Raw genomic sequence first — 25,009 nt, 5'->3', positions numbered from 1 at the left:
ACCCAGGCCTGGGCTGGAGGGCCCTGACCTCTTCCACATTTGTTCTGATATTTCCTTTGTCTCTCTTTTTGTGTGTGTGTTGGGGGGAGGGTGGTGATTCTGGGATTGAACCCAGCAGTGCCAGCGCTTTTATTTTTTTAATTTTGAACCAGGGCCTCACTAAGTTGCTGGGGGCCTTGCTAAATTGCTGATGCTGGTCTTGAACTTGTGATCCTCCTGCCTCAGTCTCCCAAGTTCCTGGGATTGCAAGCACCCACCATTGTGCCCAGCCTTTCTTTGCCTATTGCCAGCTGCTGTGTTTCCTTGACCTCACACTGCTGGCCTCCCTTGGGTGGGTACCAACAAAAGAGTTCTGGATCTATAGGCTGTTGCTATCTAGTTCTCTCCCTCTGCTCAGAGGAACATAGAAGGCAGGCAGGTCACCCAGACTATTTCCTATGCGACCAGGAAAGTCATGCTAGTCCCATCTTTCATGTATTCCCATTCACTACAAGAAGTTCTATCAGAAGCCTCCTCTCTTAGTTGTTGGAATAGAAATAAAGGGTTTAGTACTGTGTTCAAAATTAATACTCCTTAAATGCCATCTCATCTCCCAGCTACCTCTAGAAAAGACCCAGGGTATACTACAGCAAAATCATCCCAGCTTTAATGTCTTAATGGAGATGTGTCTGGTTTCTTTGGTGACTTTTTTAAGAACAATGTTTTTCTCAATCTTGGGTGGCTATGGGAATCATCTGGAAGCTTAAAAAAGAAAACCTGATGAATAGATAACACAATTTGAGATTTCGGCTTAATTGGTTTGGAGTAGTAGCCTACTTTAAAAACTTCTCGAATGAGTCCACTGATGACTCTTTGCTAAGGACCAATTTTTAGAATGGAATAGTTACTTTCATCTGTGAGATTTCATCAATAATTCTGAGACTTCTGGAAAAATCCCATTTGGTATTCTTTCACATATCATATCAAAGATAATAAAGGGCAAGAGTTCCAGAAATACTGGAGATGAAAGAAACCTAAAAGATCATTTTGTTCATATTTCTTCCTTTGGGGTCTGTGAACCAACAATTACAGAATCACTTCAAGCATTAGTTCAAAAAGCAGATACCTAGGCCTTATTCTCACACCTCCTGAATTGACATCTCTCAAATGGGGTGGAGGGTTTGGAGCCTGCATCACAGTTAGTTGTCCCAAGTGATGTGTAGGCACATTCATGTTTTAGAACCATAAATGTGTGGCAGAGGTTCTGAACCCTGGCAGCACATTCGAGTCACATGAGTTTTATAAAAACCCATGCTGGCCGATAGCAGTGGTCTCAACCTCAGCTGCACTTTACTCCCGTGCCCAGATCCCACCCTGTGTTAATTGCATTGGAGTCTCTGGAGTGGGACTGAATGAAGTGGCTGTGTTTTTTAAAGCTCCCTAGGTAATGCCAACAATATGTAGCAAAGATTGAATACCACTATTCTAGAAATTCTATGTTAATTCATTTGGGGTGTGTTTCAGGAATTGACAAATGCACCCCAGGTAATGTCAATGCATAGCATCAGCTGAGAACTATCAACACTGGCATCCTTCAGATGTGGGCTTGCCTCCTTCCCCCTCACCAGACTCAATCAGGTCTTGACCAAGGCTGATAGTGATGTTGAGATCTAGAGTCATGAGGAGTTATGGTTCATGAAGACATAGACCTCTAATACCTTCTTAAGCCAGTCTCATTAATTAGTCTACCATTCATTCAACAAATACACATTAAGCATTTAATTATGTGCCAGGTACTCTGCAATGAACTGTGGAGATAATGACAGATAAGATATTGTATCTGACACCTCAAGAAGCTTATAGATTTGTGGAGAAGAAGGAGGGAGACAGATAATCAAATAGAGGTACAACAGAGAGTAAAAATTATTACAATGGACAAGTAAACAAAGAACCTTGGGAACACAAAGATAGCAACTTATTCTGCCTTGAAGAGTCAGTAAAGGCAGACTTGAAGTGATGCTATTTAAGCTAAGTCATTCCTACATGAACAAAACACCCTCCATAATGTGATTTCCATCTACTCATCTCTTGCTACTCTCCCTGGTTTCAGCTTCAGCCACTCTGAATTCCTTCCCATTTTTTGAATGTCTCTTAACAAGCCTTCTGTCTTTGCTTATTCCCTTTGCTTGAAACATTCTTTGCCCTTTCCCCACTTTTACCTACTATCTAGGATTTTGCTTAGCAATTAGTTCCATGAGGAAGTCCTCTCTGACCTCCTGAATGATATGTGCCTTTGTCACATATTCATGGACTACTCTGCAGAACTTTGTAACATGCATGACTGTATTGTGCACCATGACTTTCAAGCCTGTGTACTCGATGAAATCAAGAGAAAGGGCTATCTCCTCTACCACGTGTCTCCTGTGCACAGCACAAGGACCCAACACTATTAAATGAATGAAGGCATGAATGAATGATGGGATGAGTTGCGCCCCAGGAATAGGGGGCAATATATGCCAAACCATTAGAGTCATGACATTCTGTGGCATGTTCTAGGGACAGCAAAAATTTTGGATGGTTATAGTGCAGCATGGGCAGGAGGAGATGTAAGAGAGATGTCAGAAGAGGTGGTCTACTGAGGGACTTCTATAAAACCCTATGTGATCTGAACTTTATTCTGTAGGGGATTTTCGGTACAGGAAAATAATATTTAGGTTTATCCTTCAGGATAATTACTTTAGAAACAGTGTGGAGGATGGACTGAAAAAAAAAAGATGAATTTAAAGGACCTCATTTAGGAGATGTTCCAGTACTATAGGTGAGAAATGATGAAGGATTTCCTGAATTAATGAAGGGGAAGAGCTCCATTCAAAAGGTATGTTTGAGATAGAATCTACAGCCCTTGCTGACAAAAACTACATTTGGGGGTGAGTATGAAAGATGACGCCATGGTCTACCTTGGGAGACAGGGTATTTGGAGATACCATTGATGGAAACAGAATATAGGAAGAGAAGAGATAATTTCAGGGAAAAAATGATGAGCTTAGTTTTAAACATACTGAGAATTCTATGTGCCCATAGGGCATCTGAGTGGAGTGTTTTATGTAGTTAGAAATGCTTAAAAATCTCAGCTGGGTACCATATCGATTGTAGATGTGACCGGTGTTGTCCAATTGACTATGTTGTCTTCTAGTTTATGTACTAAGAGACAAACTTTAGACACCAACAGTGTCATATTGATTTCATGATTTGTGCTACTTTGGGCTACAATTGGCAATCAAAATACTTCGTGGGGGAGTCTCTATAAAGTCACTTTCTGGTTACTTTCTTCAGTTATATGTATACACCTATGCTAACCTCACCCAAACTCTGAAGTGGTAACATTTTTTTATTGGTGACTGTGTTGATACATTCCAGTCTTATTAGATCATGAGTTCTGTGAGTTCAGAAAGGAAGCATGGTTTGTTTTAAGCTTGGTGCTAAGTATAATAGAAATGAAAATTATTGAATTGATGAATGGATGGATGGGTGGACGGATGGATTTGTAGTCTGACTGCTGGTACGTGTGATACTTTACAGAGCCAGTGACCTCTAAATTGAAAAGTCATATCCTACTACTTACAAGCCTGAGTGACTTTTTAGTGAGATGTTGACCATAGAAACAAGGTGGAAGAGATCACTATAAGTATTTTTGAATTTTCTTTTATTATATCATTTTCTCTTGAAAATGAGAAATAATACAGGGATTTTAGATTTTACAGCTATAAAAGACTACAAGTATTTTGAAACATTAACCTGTGATATATAGACATTGAAAAATATTTTACTTGGTACTGTTTTAGAAGTTGATATGCAGGTATATGATCAAATTATTCTTTTAGGGAGATAAGCTTGAGGGTCATATGAGGAAACTGGAGTAGAAGAAATTATTCCAGTTGAATTGAGAAGAGATAAAAGGGACCTGGAATAATGCAGTGGTGGGGAAATTGAGAGTCCATTAATTCATTTATTCTTCAAATATTTTTTCATATTTCATACCAGACTCTGGGGGATGCAATGGCAAACAAATCAGACAAGTTCCTGCCTTCAAGAGGTTCATAGATGAAGTGCAGCAGAATGCACATCAAGCAAATAATCATACTAATAAGTGTTACATTGTAGTTACAATAAAGTGAGATGGGAAAAGTCAAACTGAAAAAAAAAAACACATCTCAGATGTAAAATTGACCAAACTAGTTTGATTTGATTATTGGTGTATCAGATTAAATAACAGACATTTTTCCTGCTCTTCCTTCTTTATTCAAATGGATTTCTGACAAAAATAACATACATGAAATGCCATCCAAGAAGATATATTAAACAAGAAGTTATGTGAAACAGATTAAGTTGACCTTTTACCCCAAAATAAAAGCAGTAAGCTCTGAGTTATAAATTCTGATTTTGCAATTAATTCCATGTGATTTTCAATTGGAATAATGTCACCGCTCAACGGAAATAATGGTACTTTGCTAATGAGATACAGTTTATTCTAGATATCTTCATTTTTTAAAATTTACTTATTTATTTTTCACCCAGATGTTGCAAGAGCAATTGAATTACTGGAAAAACTACAGGAATCTGGAGAAGTACCAGTACACAAGCTACAGTCTCTCAAAAAAGTGCTTCAGAGTGAGTTTTGTACAGCAATCCGAGAGGTAGGACACTAAAATTTTAATAACTATACTCAGCCATATGTCTTCTAAATAGAAAACATGGTTTTTCTACATACTTGGTTGAAATTGTTAAGATTAGAACTACATTTTTACTGACTGTTTTTAGCTCCTTGGACAGATGATAAAATATAATTTAGTCTGCTAAATTCTTAAATTAGATCCATCCAGGATTTATACATTTATCTCAAACCAAATGTTGATCTTCTGGTAGCAGTGAAGGGTCTGCTACAGCAGATAAGTGTTGCATGTAGTCTAAACTATTTAGCACTCACATGAAGCTGCCCGGAAATTCAGGTAGAAACAGTCACAGTTAATGAGAGCTCAGATTTTCTTAAGAGAACACTCAGCTAAGTCTTTCATAGGTAAATCTGAAAGAGTAACCTCCTACTGAGGTTACTCAGATATTACTGTCTAGTGAAATAATGGAAATATCCAAACAGGCTGGTATGTCTCCATAGTAAATCTTTGTAATGTTTTTCTGGCTAATAACAGTTTCAAAAAGAGTGAGGTGAAACAAATGTGCTGAAATGACTATTTGAATTTTGTATTGACTAATAGTAGAATTGACTATTAAACTGATGTATTTAGTTGTTCATAATAAAAGCCCCTTGAAACATGTAAGTTGTATTGTTTTATTCAGTAGCCCATTACCCCTTGCCCATCAGGAACTAAATGATAGTTCATTAACCAGAACCCAAAGCCCATAAATCTGTCATATTTGACCTTCTAGAAGTCCCCAGTGATGATTTACCTATCATCATCCTCTCCAAAGCTATATGAAACCAGCAACAACCTGGAGAATTTGTTGTAGCATAGAAGCTTATGCTTTCCAAGAAACAGATATATCAACTGTTCTTCCTCTTTGCGATTCTACTTGTGGTTAATGTACATTTTCAACAATTCTAGTTTATGAATAATCAGAGGATGCAAGACTCAGAGAGACATGCAAAACCCTACAGATTTAAACTGTAACCTATCCAATGCAGTTAACATTTGGACTTTGCTGGAATTCAGCTTATACTGTGCTTATGTTCAATCTTTATCAGGTGAAGTTGTTCACTATTTAATTTTTGTTAACACAGAACACAGCTTGAGTAAGCAACCATAATTACATGTCTAAGTTTTAACCTTTGAATTGATCAAAGAATGAAAGGAAATTTCTCAAAGCATATGAATTCTCTGCCATTGCTTCCCCTCAGTGGGAAAGGTATAAGATATCTAGAAACCCCATGGGCCTCCTCACCAGATCCTGTGATCACTGTGTATATCAAGGCTAAATTCCCTTTAGACATTTTTCTTTCTTCAAAGAGTACCATTCCCTTGAGATTTGGCATCCAACTTTTCCTTTTTTAGAGATTCTAACATCTCTTCTGTGTTGTAGCATTCTGCTATCCATAGAACTAAAGGATAGTACATTATATACTTATCTCTGCTCACTGATTATATATCTCACGATCCAATTCAAAGTCTCTGCATTAGTGCAATTTACATTCCAGTGGGAGAAAGTTGTGAAAAATAAGCACACAGTACAATACTAGAGAGTGATGAGACTGTGGACAGAAATAAAGTAGGACAACAGGGTTGAGTTAAGATTAGGGTGGTCAGAAAAAAAAGAAAGAAAGAAAGAAAAGAAAAGAAAAGAAAAGAAACAAAGACAGTAATGGAGTAAGTCAAATATCAGGGAGTTCAGTGTTCCAGGCAAAGGAAACCATGAGCGCAAAAAAACAGAGGCAAGAATGATCTTAATGCAAGGAAGCAATGTGCCAAAAGCCAGTATGTCTGCAATGGAATATTCAAGGTAGGCTCCAGAGGCAGCTGGAAAGCAGATCACAAGAAGCCTCTTGGGCCATAGTGAGAACATTGAACTTCATTTTCAGCATGGCAGGAAGACCTTGGAAAGTTTTGGCCTGACCTGAATTGTTTTTTGGAAAGATCTCTCTGGCCACTGTGAGAATACAGAACACTACCTTGAGTACCTGTGTAGAAATGAGAGAAACCAATAATAAAATAAGGAGATGATCAAAAGGGAGCCAGATGATGGAAGTTTGGTTAAAGATGACAGGATTACAAGTAGTGGGAAGTTTTCAGATTCTAGGTATATTTTTGAGAGCAAAATCACCAGAAAATTTTAATGTATTATATCTATAGCACATGAGAGAGAGAGAAAAGATTCAGTTGATTCTTAGATTTGGGCTTGAACAATTGGGTGAATGATGGTATAATAAGATGGGAATCTTTGGAGAGGAACCAGCTTTGGAAAAGACCATCCAAGAACTCTGTTCTGTATGTAGTATATCGATGATGCCTTTCAGACATCCGAGTAGGATCTAAGTCTGAAGTTTGGGGGAGAAGCTAGGGCTGGATTTGTAAATGTGGTCTAGACATCTGTTGAAATAAACACAGAGGCTTTTTTCTTTAAAGAGTATGCTAATGAAAAAAAGAAAGAGTACAAATGAAAGTAAATATGGGGACTTTATATAAACATATCTTACACAGTCTGCCTGAGGTATAATAGGCATCTGTACCATTAACAGTCCACAGAAGTCCATAGCCAATCTATAGGCAATTTAGAAGTTTAAGAAGGAAAAACACATGATATAATTAATCTATCTTACATTTTACAACTTTGAACTACTAAGATTAATTTTATGCTCACAATGATGTTCTAAGGAAGCATGTTATACAGAAGTTGTTAAAGATCACTTCATCTTGTCTGACAGTTCATCCCAGTTGCATGGCATTATTTCTTAAGTGTAATGTTGTCTTCATTATTCTTATTGTGTTGTTTTATCTTTACTGTGGGAAATAGTAGTAAAAATAGCAATATATATAAAGTATCTCTAAATTGTCTTCTTAATATATCTACTGAAAAGTTCTTCAATAACAATGTGAAATATGAATATATATTGTGAGATACATGAACCAAATGTTAATAAAGAAAAATATCGCTAGGAAGTATGACAAAGAATATCTGGAAATTATTATTGTATTGAGCCAAGAACACTTTCACTCCTGATCTCTGTTGTGCTAATAAGAAACCTTTAAAGTTTTGGTTTCCTATTCAAATAATTCCAAGTATTTCAAATAATACTTGGAATTATTTGAATAGGAATTTTGGTGGTTCAGCTTTCTGACATTTTCAGAAACACATGCTAGTTAATACTTAGAAGTGTTTTCTTAGTTGCATTCACTGGAGCAAAACCAGATACAGGTTCATTCCTAACAAAATTGTTTAACCCAAATTATGCTAAAAAATAAGGACGGGTAAGCTTTTGCCAAAGATTTTTTTAATTTCCTTATGTAAGTGCAACAGTAGTTATTATTATATGTTGAGGTAATCCCATATTTTGCTTAACATTTGGGTGAAACTACTGAATCAGCTCTTGGAATATGTGCAGCACTTATATAAAGAGAATAATTTTATGAAATTTTGTGTTTTAAAATTTAAAATGCATGCTTAAAAAAGATCAAAGGTTTCCTTAACTATTTCCTGACATATGTAATCTGTAATAAAGACCAATAAAAGTACATTGAGATCAGATCAGTACTAAGGGAAAAACATATACACAACTAAGAAAGGCATTGTTCTATTAATAAATAAACTGCATTTGAATGACAACCCATACACAGCTTTATTCACAGCATACAGATGGTGATCAGCAATTTTCTTCATTGTGTTTTATTGTGAAGGATCTTGACAGAATCCTTATATAATTAAGTTGCACTTACTCTGTACAAGTAATCTCCAAGTACATGACAGAGAAATGGGCTGACATGTGATAATGCTATTCTATAATGAGTTGCACTGGCTGATAAGAGAATATTCATATAGTTTTCCAATGAGAAATGAAATAAAAAATGTTATGATACTGATATTCTCAGTAAAGACCATTTTGTGATCTTAAGTGACTTTCTCATATTTTAGCTCTGCCCTATAATAATTAACTTGAATGACCTAACCTTATAAATTTAGGGTTGAAATTGAATTATTTATTTTATTGAATGAGGGGGTTTCCTGAGAAAATTGAGTGGCAATACCATTAGCTTGGTGATGGGGTTTTTTTCCTGTTACTTCATATTCTATTTACCTCAGAGAAGGAAATCAATAAACATATGAATGATCACATTTAAGAAGACATATAATTTCTACAACAGAATACAAATAAATTGTTTCTGCAACCAGAGTAATCAAGAAAATAATTAGTAATGTAGTTATCATTCTTGTCTTTTGAGTTTTGAGACACTTAAGCTTCCTGCTATTCTGGGTGATGGGCTTATTGGAGCATGATATACCACTGATGGTGGTCTGTCCTAAGAACAAACTTCCATATTCATAAGTGCCACATGTATATTGAACCAAAAATGTGGTACAAAATAATGAAGTCACCCAAAACTGCTTTCTTTGACCAATCACCAGATGTTGTATGTTAATATTTTCTAATGTAACCCTCACGATAGAATAAGAAAATAAATAACTCCATATGGACTATCATTCTATGGTTGTCAATAGGATTAAACAAAAATGTTCCTAGTCTCCTCTTCTTTACATCACATACTACAATTGGATTCGTCCATCCTCTAAAATTAGACATGGTTATGACACCTGCTTTGGCCAATAATATGAGTAGGAGATTTGTGTTCCAGCTCCTCATGGAAGCCAGTGGTCAGTGCCTGATTTCCCATGTGCCCTTCCCTTTGCTGTGAAAATAGTAACATTTTATATGATAAACTAACCATCGGCTTAGGTTTCAGAGTGAGAAAATGAGAAATAGATGTTCTAGCCAACACTTTACCAACCTAGAGCCTGAGCAAAAAATAAACCTTTGTTATTCTAAGCTCTCAAGATTTTGACATTCTTGTATCAACGCATGACCCAGGCCATCCTGACAGACAATACACAACCAAATTTACCTTGGAAAAAGGTTAAAAGCAGTATCAACCCTTTAATTTCCATGAAACATTGTTTAAAACTATATTTTTTTCTGAACTGCAATGCATCTCTTTAAACTGTGTGAAATTAGTAACCAATATAAGTACTGATTGTGGTTCACAGATTTTACATTTTTTTAGAAACTTGAGTCACAGAATTTATTAACTTCCATATTTCCCATTTTCTGCTATTCTCATTCATTTCTTCCTGGGACTAGAACTCATTAGTCCTCCAGCATCTCAACCTACGCCCACCTAAATCTCACACCATTTCTTTGTAAATGGATTGCTTTCTTTACTGTAGACTTAACAGGTATAATCAAGATAAAATAAATATTCAGAATGTATTAGTCTATTGTTCAAGTGCTTTTGGCTCTCAGTGAGATTCACCACCCCCAGAGGGATCTATAGGTTAGGAATTTTCACTACAGGACCTCCTAGCAGGGACATGTGGGGAAAGTCCCCTTGAGGCATCTTGTCAGATCGGAGAGAGCAACAGAGTCATCTGTGCTGTAGTCGCATTGACTAAGTTTAGAACCCCACCTGGTTATTTATTTTTAACTTTTCTGAAATTTAAGTTTTCGCTTTAAGATAATGGAGACAATACCGGCAGTTCTGCAGGGTTCCTAGTACTTAAAGATCATGCATACAAAGCCCCCAGTGTTAGAGATCATATGTACATAGCACCTAGCATTAGACGGTTAATAATCACAAGATCAATGGATACCATTGTTATTAAAGAGTAGAGTCCCAGATATTCTGTAGGTATAGTGTTGTGGTAAACTGGGAAATGAATAACATGTGGAAAAGGAAGAGCTTGTGTCTATAAGGAGTATTGAAGAAAACACGCAAGACTAATATATTCTTTGCCCCTTATCAGTTATTTAAAGAAAATAAATTGAACCACTGCACCCTAATTCCACAACCACTTGAGAAGTAGCATTACCATGTGAGTTTTTATTCTCCATGTGGTTCTATAGAGTGTTTTAACTCTCTGTGTCAACTAAAACGCAGAAGGCAAGCTAATCTGCTCTATGAGAGTCAATTATTGTTTGAATAATAGAGCATAGTTTCACAATTACAGTGAAAAAAAACAAAACAGGATAATTCAAGGAAGGAGGAGTGAGAAGGAACAAGGAAGAAAGAAAGAAAGGGAAAGAGGAAGGAAGAAGGGAACGGAGGGAGGGAGGAATGGGTGGGGAGAGAGAGAGAGGGAAGGGAAGAAGGGAAGGAGAGGGGATGACAGATAGGCAGGCAGACAGGCTGTCTGATGCTAAATCATGTCTTATGTAGTATAATGGAAAAGCACAGAAAAACAATTGCTAATGGATTCAGACAAACCTGGATTTACTTCCTTGCTTGGTCACTTAGCTATGAAATCTTGTGCAAATTACTTAACTGCTATGAACTTGGTTTGGTTTAATCCTCATTTTTTTAAGACAAATTAAGATAATAATGACTTGGTGGGAAGATTAAATCAAATGAGATAAATATTTTGACAAATACAGTGAGTAGCTAAAAGCGTAAGGATTTAGGGAGTGCTTGCTATTCTGCAGAAAAGTCTGGTCCTTTTAGTGACAATGTTAAAATTTTAATATGCTTCAATAGAAACATTGATTAAGATAACAATAACCCTGTAGTATTTTTTTGTTTGTTTGTTTTCCTTTTTTCTTCTTTTCTTTTTATTTGTGGGGAGGGGCACGGATACTGGGATAAACCCAGAGGTGCCCTGCCACTGAGCTACTAGTCCTTTTTATTTTGAGAAAGAATCCTCCTAAATTTCTAACAGTGGCTTTGAACTTGTGATCCTCCTGCCGCATCCCACGTAGCCAGGATTCCACTTGTACACCACAGTGCCTCGTTAGTCCTGTAGTTCTTAATCATTAAAAAAAAATTAGGGGCTGAGTGACTGCCTACCACATTTGAGGCACTGGGTTCAATCCTTAGCACCACATAAAAATAAATAAATAAAATAAAGGTATTGTATCTATATACAATTAAGAAAATATTTTTTTAAATGCAGAGTTTTTAATACAGGCTCCACATTTTAAAAAAGATGTTGACAACCAGAATCAGACAACCAGAGTAGGAAGAGACCTTGATCTTATCATACAATGACAATTTAAGGACTTAGTGATATTTAACCACCTAAAGAGAAAAATCATGTGTAACATGAGATTTGACATCTAATATTTGATTGGATAAGAAGGAAGTAACCATGCCATTCCACTAGATGGAAAATGGAAGAATGCAGATATAACCAGCAGTGAGTTCGCATGTAATATAGGAGTCTTCCAGTAACAGCAGAGGTCATATGGTGTATTTTAGACCACTTTAAAATGGAGATTTTCTTTATTATTAATTTGTGGAGTACAGTTTTATTTGTTGTATATTAATCAAAACAGACTAATTAGCATATTCCTCACCTTGTGAATTTATTTCTTTGTATTGAAAATTTTTAAAAACTTTTTTCTAGTTATATTGAATGTATAAGATTTTATTAACTATAGTCACAAAATTTATTTCTATTATCTAATTGTAATTTTTTACCCACTGATCACCCTCTCTCTCTGTCCCCATCCTTTCCCTGGTCTCAGGTAATCACTATTCTCTCCTCTTCCATGAGATCAATTTTTATTTTTCATTCAGCATAGAGTGAGGTTATGCAGTGCTTGTCTTTCTATATCTGTTTTATTTCACTTTACATAATGTCCTCTAGGTTAATATATGTCGTCCCAAATGATAGGATTTCATTCATTTTTATGACTGAATAGTATCCCATTGTGTATATGTACCACATTCTCTTCATCCATTCATCTGTTTCTGGGTATTTAGGTTGTGATTCCAATCCTTGGCTATTATGAATCATACTGCAATAAACATGGGATACAGATGTCTCTTTGTCCATTCTCTGTGGGTGTATGCCCAGTGTGGGAATGTTGAATCATATGCTATTGTATTTTTAATATTTTGAAGATGCTTCGTACCATTTTCCAGAGCGTCTATGGGAATTTACATTCCCATCAATACTGTACAAAGGCTCCTTTTCTTCTATGTCCTCACCAATATTTGTTACCATTTGTCATTTTGATAATAGCCATTCTAACTGGAGTGAGGTGGTAGCTTATCATGGTTTTAACTTGCAAATCCTTGATGATTAATGGTATTGAGTATTTTCATATACCCGTTGGCCTTTTGTATGATGCCTTTTGAGAAATGTCTATTAAGCTCTTTTGCCCATTTTTTTAGTTAATCTGGTATTTTTACTGTTAAAATTCTTACATATTCAGAATTATTAGCTCTATATCAGATGTATAGTTTGCAAATATTTTCTTACATTAGGTTGTCTAGAACAGCAATATTTTTTTAGTTGTAGATGGACACAGTACCTGTATTTTATTTTTATTTATTTATTTATTTATTTATTTATTCATTTCTGTAGTGCTGAGAATCAAACCCAGGGCTCCACAAATGCTAGGCAAGCACTCTACCAGTGATGTACAACCCCAGCCCTAGAACAGGGATTTTTAAACTGAAGGTCATGTATAGACATCCTTGTTGTAGATAAAGTAAGAACAAGGGTGTGTGTGTGTGTGTGTGTGTGTGTGTGTCCTCATGTACAAAATTTTTATTTAGCTTTATTTTTGTTTCCATCACTTTTTGTGCAAAAAATTGTTTATGGCAAAATATGTCCTTTTGCTTTTTTAATAGTTTAATGTGTTTAACATTTTACTTTAAGCATGGATAGAGTAGCATGGATTCCTTATGTAAAACCATCATCCTTGTATGATGACATCTAGGATAGCATTGCATTCATCAGAATTAACAAAAATGTATCTGACATTATGTTTATGCATATCTCTTTCTGTTCACATTAAACTTAGCTTAAGTTGGCAAATGTCAAAGAAAAGAAAACTGATGGCTCTTACATTTCCTTTGATTTTATTTGCATTGCTAAATGTGGTGAGACACAAAAGCCAGACTGTTTCTTGTGTGATAAGTTTCCTGCCAATGTGCACATGCAGTCAAGAAAGCTTATTTCTGAGGATCCTGAAAATAAATCATACAATCTAGATATTTTCCCTAGAGAAAAAGTTCCATTTTAAAGGGGTGGAAATTTACCAAAACTTATATTTACCTCTCCATGAAAATCTTGACACATTTCCAAGTAAAAGAAACAATAAATAACTGGAGAAAGCTTTATCAAGTCAAATAGTCTAGAAATGCTTGAACTGGTGGGTTGTTCAGAGCAAAAAAAAAAAATTAAATTAGTGACTCTGTTCACTTGCTATAACCTTCTCCTGAACTCTGACATTTTGCTTGTATTTCGAAGACAATTGTGGTGAAAATAACAACTATGTCATTCCCATTTTGCACGCAAGTGGGTGAAAACTTACCATTGTTTCAGTGAAACTCTGATTTTTATCTGTCATGTAAATACTAATGCCCATGCACGTGTGTGTGCGTGTGTGTGTGTGAGAGAGAGAGAGAGAGAGAGAGAGAGAGATTGACCTCATGAACACTTTAAAGTTCAAATTCTTCCAACAGAGAAAAATTTCTTAGTAAAGCAAAATTCATAATGAAATAAAAAAAATTTGATACGGCATATACATACATAATACATACAGAGTTTCTGGATCCAAGATCCAGTTTGATTAGTCTGGTGAAGACAGAGGCTTCTCTTGTCATAGGCACTTATTGCTTTAACCAGCAACATGCATTAGTGTCAACAATAGACGCCTTGCCAGTTCTGTTGAAAGTGCCCTAGTAATTTCACAGCCATATCCTTGAATCTATATTTTCAACAGTTTTATTTTTAATTTAAAGAAATGGAGCAAAATGTGTTCTTTTTACTACCTAATGTTTCTTGGCTTTTCCAGAGCAAAAGTGTTAATGTACCTGACTGAACATGGGTCAGAAATTTCACTTTATTTTGTGATTAAAGGAAAGCTAAATCTCAGAAAAATTTGACAAGAGAGGTTGGTTTGTGGCAGGACTTTCTTGTAAATGTTAGGCCTAACAACTGAGGTTATACTTTCAGTTCCAGATTTTCTAATCTGGCAGGGTGGCTCTACAAACACCTGCCTATTCTGGAGGAAGAGATGGGAGTTGAAAACTTGTGACCTTGCTGAGCTGAAAGAAAGAAATCAGTGAAGTCAAGGGAGTTGAAAATGAGAGAGCCTTGTCAGTTATCCTGGGAGAGAACATCTACAAACACCTGGAAAGACTGCAAGTCTTTTAAAGGTTACTGCTGCTTAGACTACTTAAAATTGAAAGAAGGCTTCAAATGTCTTTCCTTGCTGACAAAGGCTGTATTGTTGATGCCGACCTTACCAAAAGCAATTTTATTTGATTTGAAGACAGAGGAGTTGGTAGAACCTGAATCCAAGTTGAATTGCCTTGGAGAAAACTCAAGGGTCTTGAAAATCAGCTCTGCGCAGACTGGGAATTTAATTTTGTTTGCTACTAAACCGATGTGAGCTACAATTTGAACTCTTGCTGCTATTAAAATGAACTCAAAATGGATTAGATGCTAAAAATGACATCAATATTTTCATGAAAAATATCACTATAAATTTAAGTCAAGTAACAGGCTTCTCATTGAGATATATTTTAAGCAAAACAAAATTTTCTCTTTTACATGTGACTTGGTGGATTTAGATTTATTGCTTTACTTCTGGGAAGGAGCCATCAATTTTTACAAGATAAATAAGAGTGACATAATCCTATGTAATATCTGAAATAATTCAATGACAAATGCAAAAAATATGGCATGAATATTTGCACATATCTTAGTTCATTTTGTGCCACTATTACAAAATATCTAAGATGAGATCATTTATAAAGAGCATCCATTTGGAAGTCCAAGATAAAAGTGCCAACATCTGGCACCTAGGGAGTCTTCTTGCTTCATCTTCATGTGGCAAAAGGTAGAAGGGCCAACTGAGACACTAGCGAGCATGAAGCCTTGTCCCACAAATGAGGAAAAACCTTGGTGGCCTAATAACCTCTTAATAACCACTTAAAAGTCTTATTTCTTCCAGTCAAGATGGTCACACCTGTAACTCCAGCAGGAGGCTGATGCAGGAAGATGGCAAGTGTATTAGTCTTTTATCCCCTTGACTAAAAAACTTAATCACAATTTAGGGGCAGTAAAACTTATTTGGGGCTCATGGTTTCAGAGGTCTCAGTCCATAGCCAGCCAACTCCCTTGCTTTAGACCCAAGGTGAGGCAGAACATCATGGCAGAAGGGCATAGTAGAGGAAAGCCAGTCATCTCATGGCAGCCAGGAAGCAAAGAGAAGGGAGGAGGAAGGGTCCACACGGGAGGTGAACTGTTTGAATGTATTCCCCCCATGACCCACCTCCTCCAGTGACAACCCACCTAATTACAGTTACCAACCAGTCAGTCCATTCAAACTAGGATGTAACCTAATAATTTTACCTCTGAATATTCTTGCATTAACAGGAGCTTTGGGTGGGGGGCACCTTATATCCAAACCATAACTGCAAGTTCCAGGCCAGGCTGGGTAACTTAGCAAGCAAGACCCTGTGTCAAAACTTAAACAAACAACAAAAAATTTTAAGTACTGGGCATGTACCTCAGTGATGTAGCAGTCCTGGGTTTAATACCCAATACCCCCTCCCCAAAAAAATCTCTTTTCTTTTTTCCTGTAGGTGCTGGGGATCTAATACCAAATACGGTTCCTCGTGAATGCTAGGCAAGTGCTTTACTGCAATAACCTCAGTTTTGGAGCAGACACACTAAGCCCATAGCAACACACATAAATCAATTTTTCTAGAGTATCTCCACAGTTTTGTCAAATTCTCAAGAGGATCTGTTTTATCTCCTCTTACCAACCGCCCCTAAAATGAAGTCTACTCCCTATTATATCAGTTGAGAAATACTGCTCAACTAGTTTGTTCTCTCAAGGTTCTTCTAGTTTTGTGACTACAGTTACATAGCAAGTAATCTGTGTTTTTCTTCATGTAGATTTCATGGAATCTGAATGAAAAATTGGGCATCAAATATAGCTGGTAGAAATGTGTCACTATGTGAGACCATGAATAGGGCAGGGAAAACGGATAATAATGAGATTTTTAAACTGATAAAGATAATAGAAAAATGTACTCATTGAGTTTTTTGAGAATATGATTTACAGAATGACTGTATCACTCATTGGAAACAAATTTTAAAGTATAGTTGTATTTCTGCAGCTTTCTCTGAGCAAAGACACATTTTTAAAGACATACAGAGAGTGCTTGCAACATCAACATGTCACTTTTTGGTAGCAGGAACAGGATCTGTGTGGCAGGAACCATCTTAGACTGTAATTGCACAAAGAGGTCATTGATCTTAAGGATATCTGAGCAGATCCTCACAAAGAGTCTGTAATGACTCCGAAGGCTGTTAGCGTCACTGTTGGGTAAATACTCAGCCCAAGTCTTTATTTGCTATTACAAGTGATAAAATAAACAGTACATATTTCCAGAAGCTTGTAATTACATGTACTTACACAGTAGTTCAAAATAATAGAGTCCTTGGAGAAGTTATATTTTGTATCAGTCAGATAAAGTGAACATTCTGTCTTCTGCTGAGATCACAGGAGTGAAATCAGAACTTCTATTTTTGGCACCATGGATGACAACCGTTTTCCCCCCAACCCAGTGAACAAGTCATTTAAGCTTTAGTTGCCCTAGTATTACCAACATGTATGGATACAAGTCTATTTGTACTCACCCACTAGAACGAATGTTAAATTACAAATTACCATTTTTTTAAACCATTTTCCAGCTATCCCTGAGTGTGGCTTACAGATAAAAAAAAAAAAGTGAAATTAGTATAATTTATAATTAAAATATATACAAAGCAATTAGTAACTTCGTTCTTTCCTTCCTTCCATTCTTTTCTTCTTCTACAGAGAAATACACAAGACATAGGACTTTAAAACAGTGGAAACTGATGTATATTTTGTGTTCATCGCTTTCTTACTTTTATTTCTGTATATGTATTTTCCTAAAATACTCTAATTTTCTGTTTGCAATCTTATGAAAACATAGCATACTAAAGAAATATTTAGAGGTTGCTCTTTTTCTCTTAATATCTTACTGCTAAGATTCAATCATATTTTTTGTGTTGTTCTAATTCATTTGTTTTGACTGCTGTGTGATATTATCTAGTGAGACTAGATCAGTCTATCAGTTCACTCTTCCATCAGTGGGTGCTGGACTTGTTCCCAGGTTTATCACTATGTTCTACAATTAACATATATATGTTCTTCTCCAATGTCAAAACCTGTCTCAGGTGTGTATGAAACTATGGAATTTCTGGGTCATAAGGTATAAGAATGTCCAACTTTAAGAGACAATGCCTAACAGTTTTCAAACTTGGTTGCTCCAGTTTACATAGTGACAAGCAAGATATTATAAATTGTGTATCCATTGTACTCCAGCACTTGGTATATGAGACTTTAAAATTTTCACCAACTGAATGCACTAAAATGGTATTTAATGGCTGTCAGCATTTTGATTACTAAACTGTTGAACATTGCTCATGATTATTGGCCATTTGTATTTATTTTTCTGTAAAACATCTGTCTGTTTTTTCTATTAGTTTGTGCTTTTACATATATTTCAATATATTCTTATTAATTACTTACTGGGGTTAAATATAGTAAATATATTCTCCTGCTTTGTAAGTTGTCACTTGCAAATAAAATTCTTAATTTTAAAACTTTATTTTTTTAACAATCAATGATTGTTTTGGTATCCCACTTAAGAAATCTTCCCTACTCCAATGTTTAAAAGATATATACTTATATTCTCTACTAAGGTAAAAATTTTATTTTTGAAATATTTGTCCTTAATGCAGCCAGAGTTCATTTTTGTATATACTTTGAGGTAAAAGTTCAGTTTTATCTTCCATCCATAGGATAACTCTTTATTTCCAGTTTCATGTTTTGAACAATCTACATTTTTTTTAATCTGTTTCTGGGTTCTCTGATTAATTGGTCAATTTATCTATCCCTTCATTAATGTCCTATTTAACTCACCAGGAGAGCCAAGGCAATGAGTATGAGCAGAGGAATAGCACATGACTTTGGTTCTAGATCCTATCTTTTGTTTCAGTGGGAGGTTTGCCTATGTATGTGTGTGTGTGTGTGAATAAATACAAGTAAGTCATTCATGAATTCATAGACAATAACGAGTATGTGCTATAAACTAAAAATTGTGATGACTCCAATTCTGTCCTTTGCACCTGAGGTCCAATGGGGGCAGGAAATAAAAATAGAACACAGCCCCAATATTCTTAAAATGTTAGAAGAGTTTGAAATACACAATTTGTGGTGCTCTTTCTATTTCTTTCATTAAGGTTAAATAAGGATTTAAATAAGAGTCATCTACCTTATTAACTAAAGGTAGAGAGTATCTATTTTAATTATAACAGAAAATTAATACCTAGAATGATATGTGCCAGATAATGAACATTTAATAAGTATTTTTAGATGCATGAGGAAATTTTTTAAGATGATTCATTTTTATTAGTAGAGGAGCATACACTGGATACACCTGAATCTCAAATTTTCAAATGGGACTCTGAACTCATACAAATCCTAGACAAAACACACTCACGTTTCTACTTCAAAATGAGATCTTTTATTAAAATTGCATCAACCCTTGAAAAGTAACCAAAATTATTAGGATTCTTCATGTATTCACATAAATATTTACATTGATATGAATACATAAATATGTAAAATGTGGATTTTCATGTAAATAAGTAACTTGTGGATTTTATGTTGTATTTAACATAAAGTTAGTGTATAAGGCTAAAAGCAGTTCCAGGAAGACCTACTTCTGTTGTTCACCTTTTTTTTTTTGGTGAATCTGGTGAAATCATGGGTCCTTTCTCCAGAAAAGTGAATGTATGCAGATATTTTCATTAAAAAATAGGAGTTTTGGTCCAAATCTAAATATGATCCACTTGGTACCTTAATCTTCTGTAACCACTTCATTTTATAGATGAGAAAATAAGGTGCAAAAAGTATAGGTGGCCCTTAGGCTACTTAATGCCTGAGTTAGTATCAGATCAATGCCCTGAATCCCAGTTGAGTTCTACTCCCTGGGCAGTGACTAAAATAGAACATTCTGAAACATAGAACATTTTTTCACTACATTCAATAATGAGTAAAGATAATAAGAAAACTGCACCATGATCCCCATTTCTATAATCCCTATTCATATTGGTGTTCCATTTGTACCAACAATGATTTGTTTAAATTTTTACCTTCTAGTTTTTTTTTTTCTTTGTTGCCTCAGTTAAGACAAGACGGTTATTGTATAGTGTATTATAATACATTTCATATATTATATTGTGTTATAATGTACTGGTAATATATTCTCTCATGTATTTATCCAATTTTCCATGAGGCATTGGGAAACTTTAGTTATTAATCACTGTATACATGATACTGTATCAAGAAAACCATCATGACATTTCTAGAAAATTTCAACCCTTTCTGTAATAGTTTAGAGCTTTCAAGACCAAACTTTAACAAATGTGTTTCATGATCTAGTTTTTCTCTTAGTAAGTTAGCACTGGGGTCATGGAAACAATTTTCAACCAATAGTCACACTTTGGAAGAAAACCTGTTCCTTAATAAAGGGAAAGGAAATCAATCACAGGTAATCTTGTCTTCCTAAAGTACCTCACTCTTTCCATGTGAACATGTTAGACAAATAATAAGACATCCTCTAGTATTTGTTAAGCCCAATACTTGGAAACTTTTTGAACATATTTTCTCCATGCTGCTTCCCAACAGGACATCCCAGACTTGTCTAGCCCCTGTTCATTTTCTCTATCTTAGTCCCTAGAGGTGCAGTCATTAATAACCAGCCTACCAGTGGTTAACCAAGAGACAGTACTAATTTCAAAAGGCACTTTTCCAAGTGTCTTAGGGGCTATGCAAAAAAACATAAACAAGCATATCAATCAAATCAAACAACCAAAAGAACACGACAAAACATTTGACTTAGTGTTACCTACTTGAGGGACTGGAGAGAGCAGACATGTGCTCCTCTCCTTTCCTCAGTCTTGCTTCTGGAAAGATAGGCTAGTGACCAGTGAAACCAATGGCAGAAAAATTATGGAGGTCTGCAGAATTGATAGAAGCATCACCTTGGGGACAGTGGACAGATGTGTATTTTCCATGCTAATGGCAATAGTGTTTTTCAGTCTTTTTTTAGGTCAAGAGAGAAGTCTGGAATGCCCAGGGTAGTTGATGATTTCTCTGACACTGACTTCCTTGACACCACTTTCTTCATGTATCTTCTTACACAACTTTCAGGTCTTTCCAGCCTGGGGAGTCAGCAGGCACACAGTCAAACAAGGATGTGGTACCACACACATCTCTATATATAGGTTTAACTTTTCAGAGAAATATAAATCTATGTGGAGACAATGTGGGAAAATTTAATGGCAGTGGAGCAAAACTACAGAATCTACCTTGCAGTGTTTCCAATAGAAACGATATTCTGTTAATTTTTCCATTGTGACTATCTGCTTGTTAGTTATCATTGACTCCTTATTTCAGAAAGTGAATTGTAACTGAATTCTATTAAAATACCTTTGACCAGCATTCAGTGTCCTCAAGTAGGGGACAGTAATTACTCCTGTTCCCAGGATAGAGCCAAACCAACTACCACTGCACATGGAGGGAACTGGGGTCACTGGACATTGAGTAAAACAGACTTTTCCAGACAAACTATAAAATACATCCTTCCATCCTGATAAAAATCTTTGCCAATTATATTCCAATGAAATTTTCAAAGTCTTAAAAAAGTATGCCCCCAGAGTAACTCAACAGAACTTCTCAATAATAAATATTTTAAATATTTGAGGATAGTTCCAGGAAAGGACAATAATTTATTAATTACTAGGGTTTAAGAGTTTGTAATTATGAGTGTGATGCAAATCACATTGTTGGTATTTCATGCAAAATATCTTGTCAAGCACAGGCAATTATTCAACAATAGTTAAGAGGAAGAGATTCATTTAGAATGTTCATTTGCCTTAATTAATTTTGGCAAATTATTATAGCTGAGGGAAGCATTTTTCCAGATCTCCATGACTGTAGGATTCAAAGTAATAGAATCACTCAATAATGCCTAATATTCATAGTTTCATCTTAGAAAGAATAAATTTGGGTAATAGAGTTCACTTAAACTATTGACTTAATCACCATGGCATAAAAGTAAGAATTAATGAAATTGATTATTAATCTAATTATGACTTTGTAATACTTCCATTGCCAGGTGCAAGGACAAAAATTGAAAAGTCCACTATTCAAACATATAACTCTACAAATTGGTTTTCTTCACCTTGCATTTTTGTATAATGAATACTGGTCTCTTGGAAGCCAGAACTTTAGAAAAATCTTGAAACATTTCATCTATCCTAATTTCATTTGCTAAATAATCATAATGACCTGATTGTGAAGAAAATAATTTAAATATCAATATACTGATATTTTAGAAAATATTTCATTTTGTAAAAAATCACTAAAATTCCCCTCATTGATTCCCAATTATAAAAAGGTTTGCATTTGTTTGTTCTAAGATTCTAGAAAATTCATAACCATAAAATACTTACTTTTACTTTTGAAAGTTGTTTTAAAATGAATATTCAATTAAACATGAGTTTACAGGGAAAATATTCATAAGTTGACCATCTAGCTGGCTATTTTGTTTATTCAAGGCCGAATGTTGAGATGTTTACAACTATTGATTCCGTAAAGCAATATTTATAAGGATTAGAAAACATGTTTATTTAATTATATATATTCCTATGTGTTTGGTATTGGTGTTTGTATTAGCAAATTAAACATGTTATGGCTAGTTTATATAAAACTAATTGGATTTGAAAGTAGTTGTATTATAATTAAACTCGTTGACTTGCTTTCCTAATGCAGTAATAATGTTTTAGAGATTATTTTATACAATTCAGAATACCTTTTTATATAAATGTACCTTTATATGGATTAAATTTTTTGTTGTGATGTAACAAGTTATTTAGTAAATGAATTTATTATACTTTGTGTGCTAACTCCAAGGACATTTCTGGTTTCCTACTCTCCCCTGTTACCTCCCCTATGACCTGACCTTTGAAAGCAAAATGACTTCTCTCTTTGCCTTCTGTCTTCCCACCACCTTCAACCTCTGATGTGTCTGAAGGAGGGAAAGTTGCATGACCCCCATGGTCCTCCAGTTGAGATTCCTGTATTTTGTCTGTGATAGTGGTTCCTTCATAAATGTAGCAGTTACTAGTTTTTTGACCGTCTAGGTCTAGTTTAGATCATGTTCCCATGAAGGAAACACTATCACAGACAAAATGAGGAAATTTTGCCGTTAAGACACACAGACATATCACACTAGTAGTTTTCATGTTCGAAGGTAAACTAGGCCCCAAATTTGTAAATGTGAATATGCCCAGGATAGTGCAGGAACCATATTTTTCCCTATGCAAAGAAACACTAACTTTCAATTTGCAGCTAGCACCTGGAGGAGGAGCTTTGTGATGCCCATGACTCTGCAATGCATAGTCTAGCTACAGTCTCTGCTCCGTAAGTTTTCCGCCTATTTATACTTTGTACTTACAAGAGACTTTGTCTTCCTCTGTAGTGACCCAGTAATCCACAGATGATGTAGATGATGGTACCAAACACAGAGTTGGGTTTGTGGTGATCACTGAAGGGTAGCACACCTTTTCTAGTCCTCGTGCGTGCTATGCTGCCCACTTCTGTTCCTTTCACAGCAGCTGCTTTTCCTCCACCCTCTGCATTGCAACTTGCCCAGTCTTTGTGTGTCATCAGTTCTGTTCATGTGGACTGGCACACTTCGCCTTTCTTCTCATTGAAGGAAAGGATATACTTACATGGGTAACACCTCTTTTACTTCTCAAGGGTACCAAGTAGGATTATCCACTACGCACATCATCAGGGGAACTATTCATGTTTGTTTGGGTTTTTTTTTTTTTTTTTTTTTAGCTATCCTAGATTTGCATAATTATTATTAGAATTTTCTGGCAGATGGCCAGAAAAGAACCGGAAAGCACCAGCTTTTTCTAATATGCACAGAAGACTCAATTTTGTGCAGTATATGACTGGATTTTCCCAAAGATATTCTTTTTTTCATTTTGTACATTTATCACAAAAGGGAAATAACATGTATTCTGAGATCTTAGATAGACCTGAAATCTATTAGGAGTCAGGTGAAATTCCCAGAGATTTGTAACGAACAACTTTCTTCTCCCTAAGTTAAATATTGCCGTATCTTCTTAATTTTCCTGTTAAGGCATAGTCTCTAATCCTTTCAAGCACCTACCTTTCTTCCCATGAACTCCAAAGTTCATGTTGAATGCCTATTGGAAATATCCAGTTCCATAATTTTGTATTTTGTGTGATCGATTAACATGTAACACTGTTAGGGTAACTTGTTCAATTACTTGCCAGACCACGGCTGGGAGAATTCAAGTGTAACTTCTGTTGGACAAAAATAAAGACAATTTGCCAAAGATAAAAATATACGTATGTACATATGTACACATATGTATATATGAAACCTGAGGCATAATCTAGTTGAGTTATGCTCTTAGTAGCTATGTAGTCATTTTAATTTCTCACTGTACATGTATAATGTGTGGCCATCTACTTCTTAGAATCTTCAAAAATAGATATTATCTAGAGAAATGATACCCAAAATTTTTTTAAATTTAAAATATGTGATTTAGAAAAAAAAAATTCAGAGAGTACCAGTGACCATGGTTTTATGTCCAAACATCTTTGCCAAACTTCTCCCATGGTACTCAGATGGATCTACCTGAGGATGGATCCACCCCATCTAAGAAAGCAATCCAACCAAGCAAGCCCTTGGAATTGGCTGGAAAGACAAAGCACGACCAAATGTCCACAGATCTCCTGCCTCTGCAGAATCCTCTAAGTGAAATTGAAATGCTGTGTTGATGTGTGACTAGAAAATGTATACATCTTAAACTGTCCAAGTAAGATCCCACAACAATTTTGCTTGACCTGTGGAAGATTCAGCTCATTTGTCTCATGAACCACATGCCTTTTCTTAAAAAAATAGATCAAGATGTTTTTATTTGTATTGCTACCTGCCAGTATTTTTTCTCCGCTTGACCAAACTCAGGCCACCTTAACTTTACCTTCTGCTTTATATTGCAGCATCTTGCTGGGAGTTGTGTCATTATTTAGACTGGGTATCACATTCTTATCCACCTTCCTTAAGTGTCTGAGTGAAGCAGTTCAGATGCAATGGGTCTGGCTTTTGACACTGGAGAATGGTCTCTGCTCTAGGATTTCCCCACGGGT

At 35.5% G+C, this 25,009-nt stretch overlaps 1 protein-coding gene across 2 annotated transcripts in view; it reads left to right on the top strand.

The window, feature by feature from the left end:
- Window positions 1-25,009, top strand: part of Lin7a (lin-7 homolog A, crumbs cell polarity complex component) — a 138,893-nt gene that overhangs the window by 38,804 nt on the left and 75,080 nt on the right. Inside the window, exon 2 of one of the 2 annotated variants that reach the window (XM_047550099.1) lies at window positions 4,555-4,673. The exons of the other annotated variant lie outside the window; for it this stretch is intronic. Within the exon in view, the coding sequence (XP_047406055.1) occupies window positions 4,555-4,673 (119 nt within the window). The remainder of the gene's footprint in view (window positions 1-4,554; window positions 4,674-25,009) is intronic. 2 annotated transcript variants of the gene reach the window in all.

The sequence above is a fragment of the Sciurus carolinensis genome, chromosome 4, assembly GCF_902686445.1.
Source record: "Sciurus carolinensis chromosome 4, mSciCar1.2, whole genome shotgun sequence".
In the NCBI taxonomy this organism is placed as follows: domain Eukaryota; kingdom Metazoa; phylum Chordata; class Mammalia; order Rodentia; family Sciuridae; genus Sciurus; species Sciurus carolinensis.
This window is presented reverse-complemented; position numbering and strand designations above follow the sequence as displayed.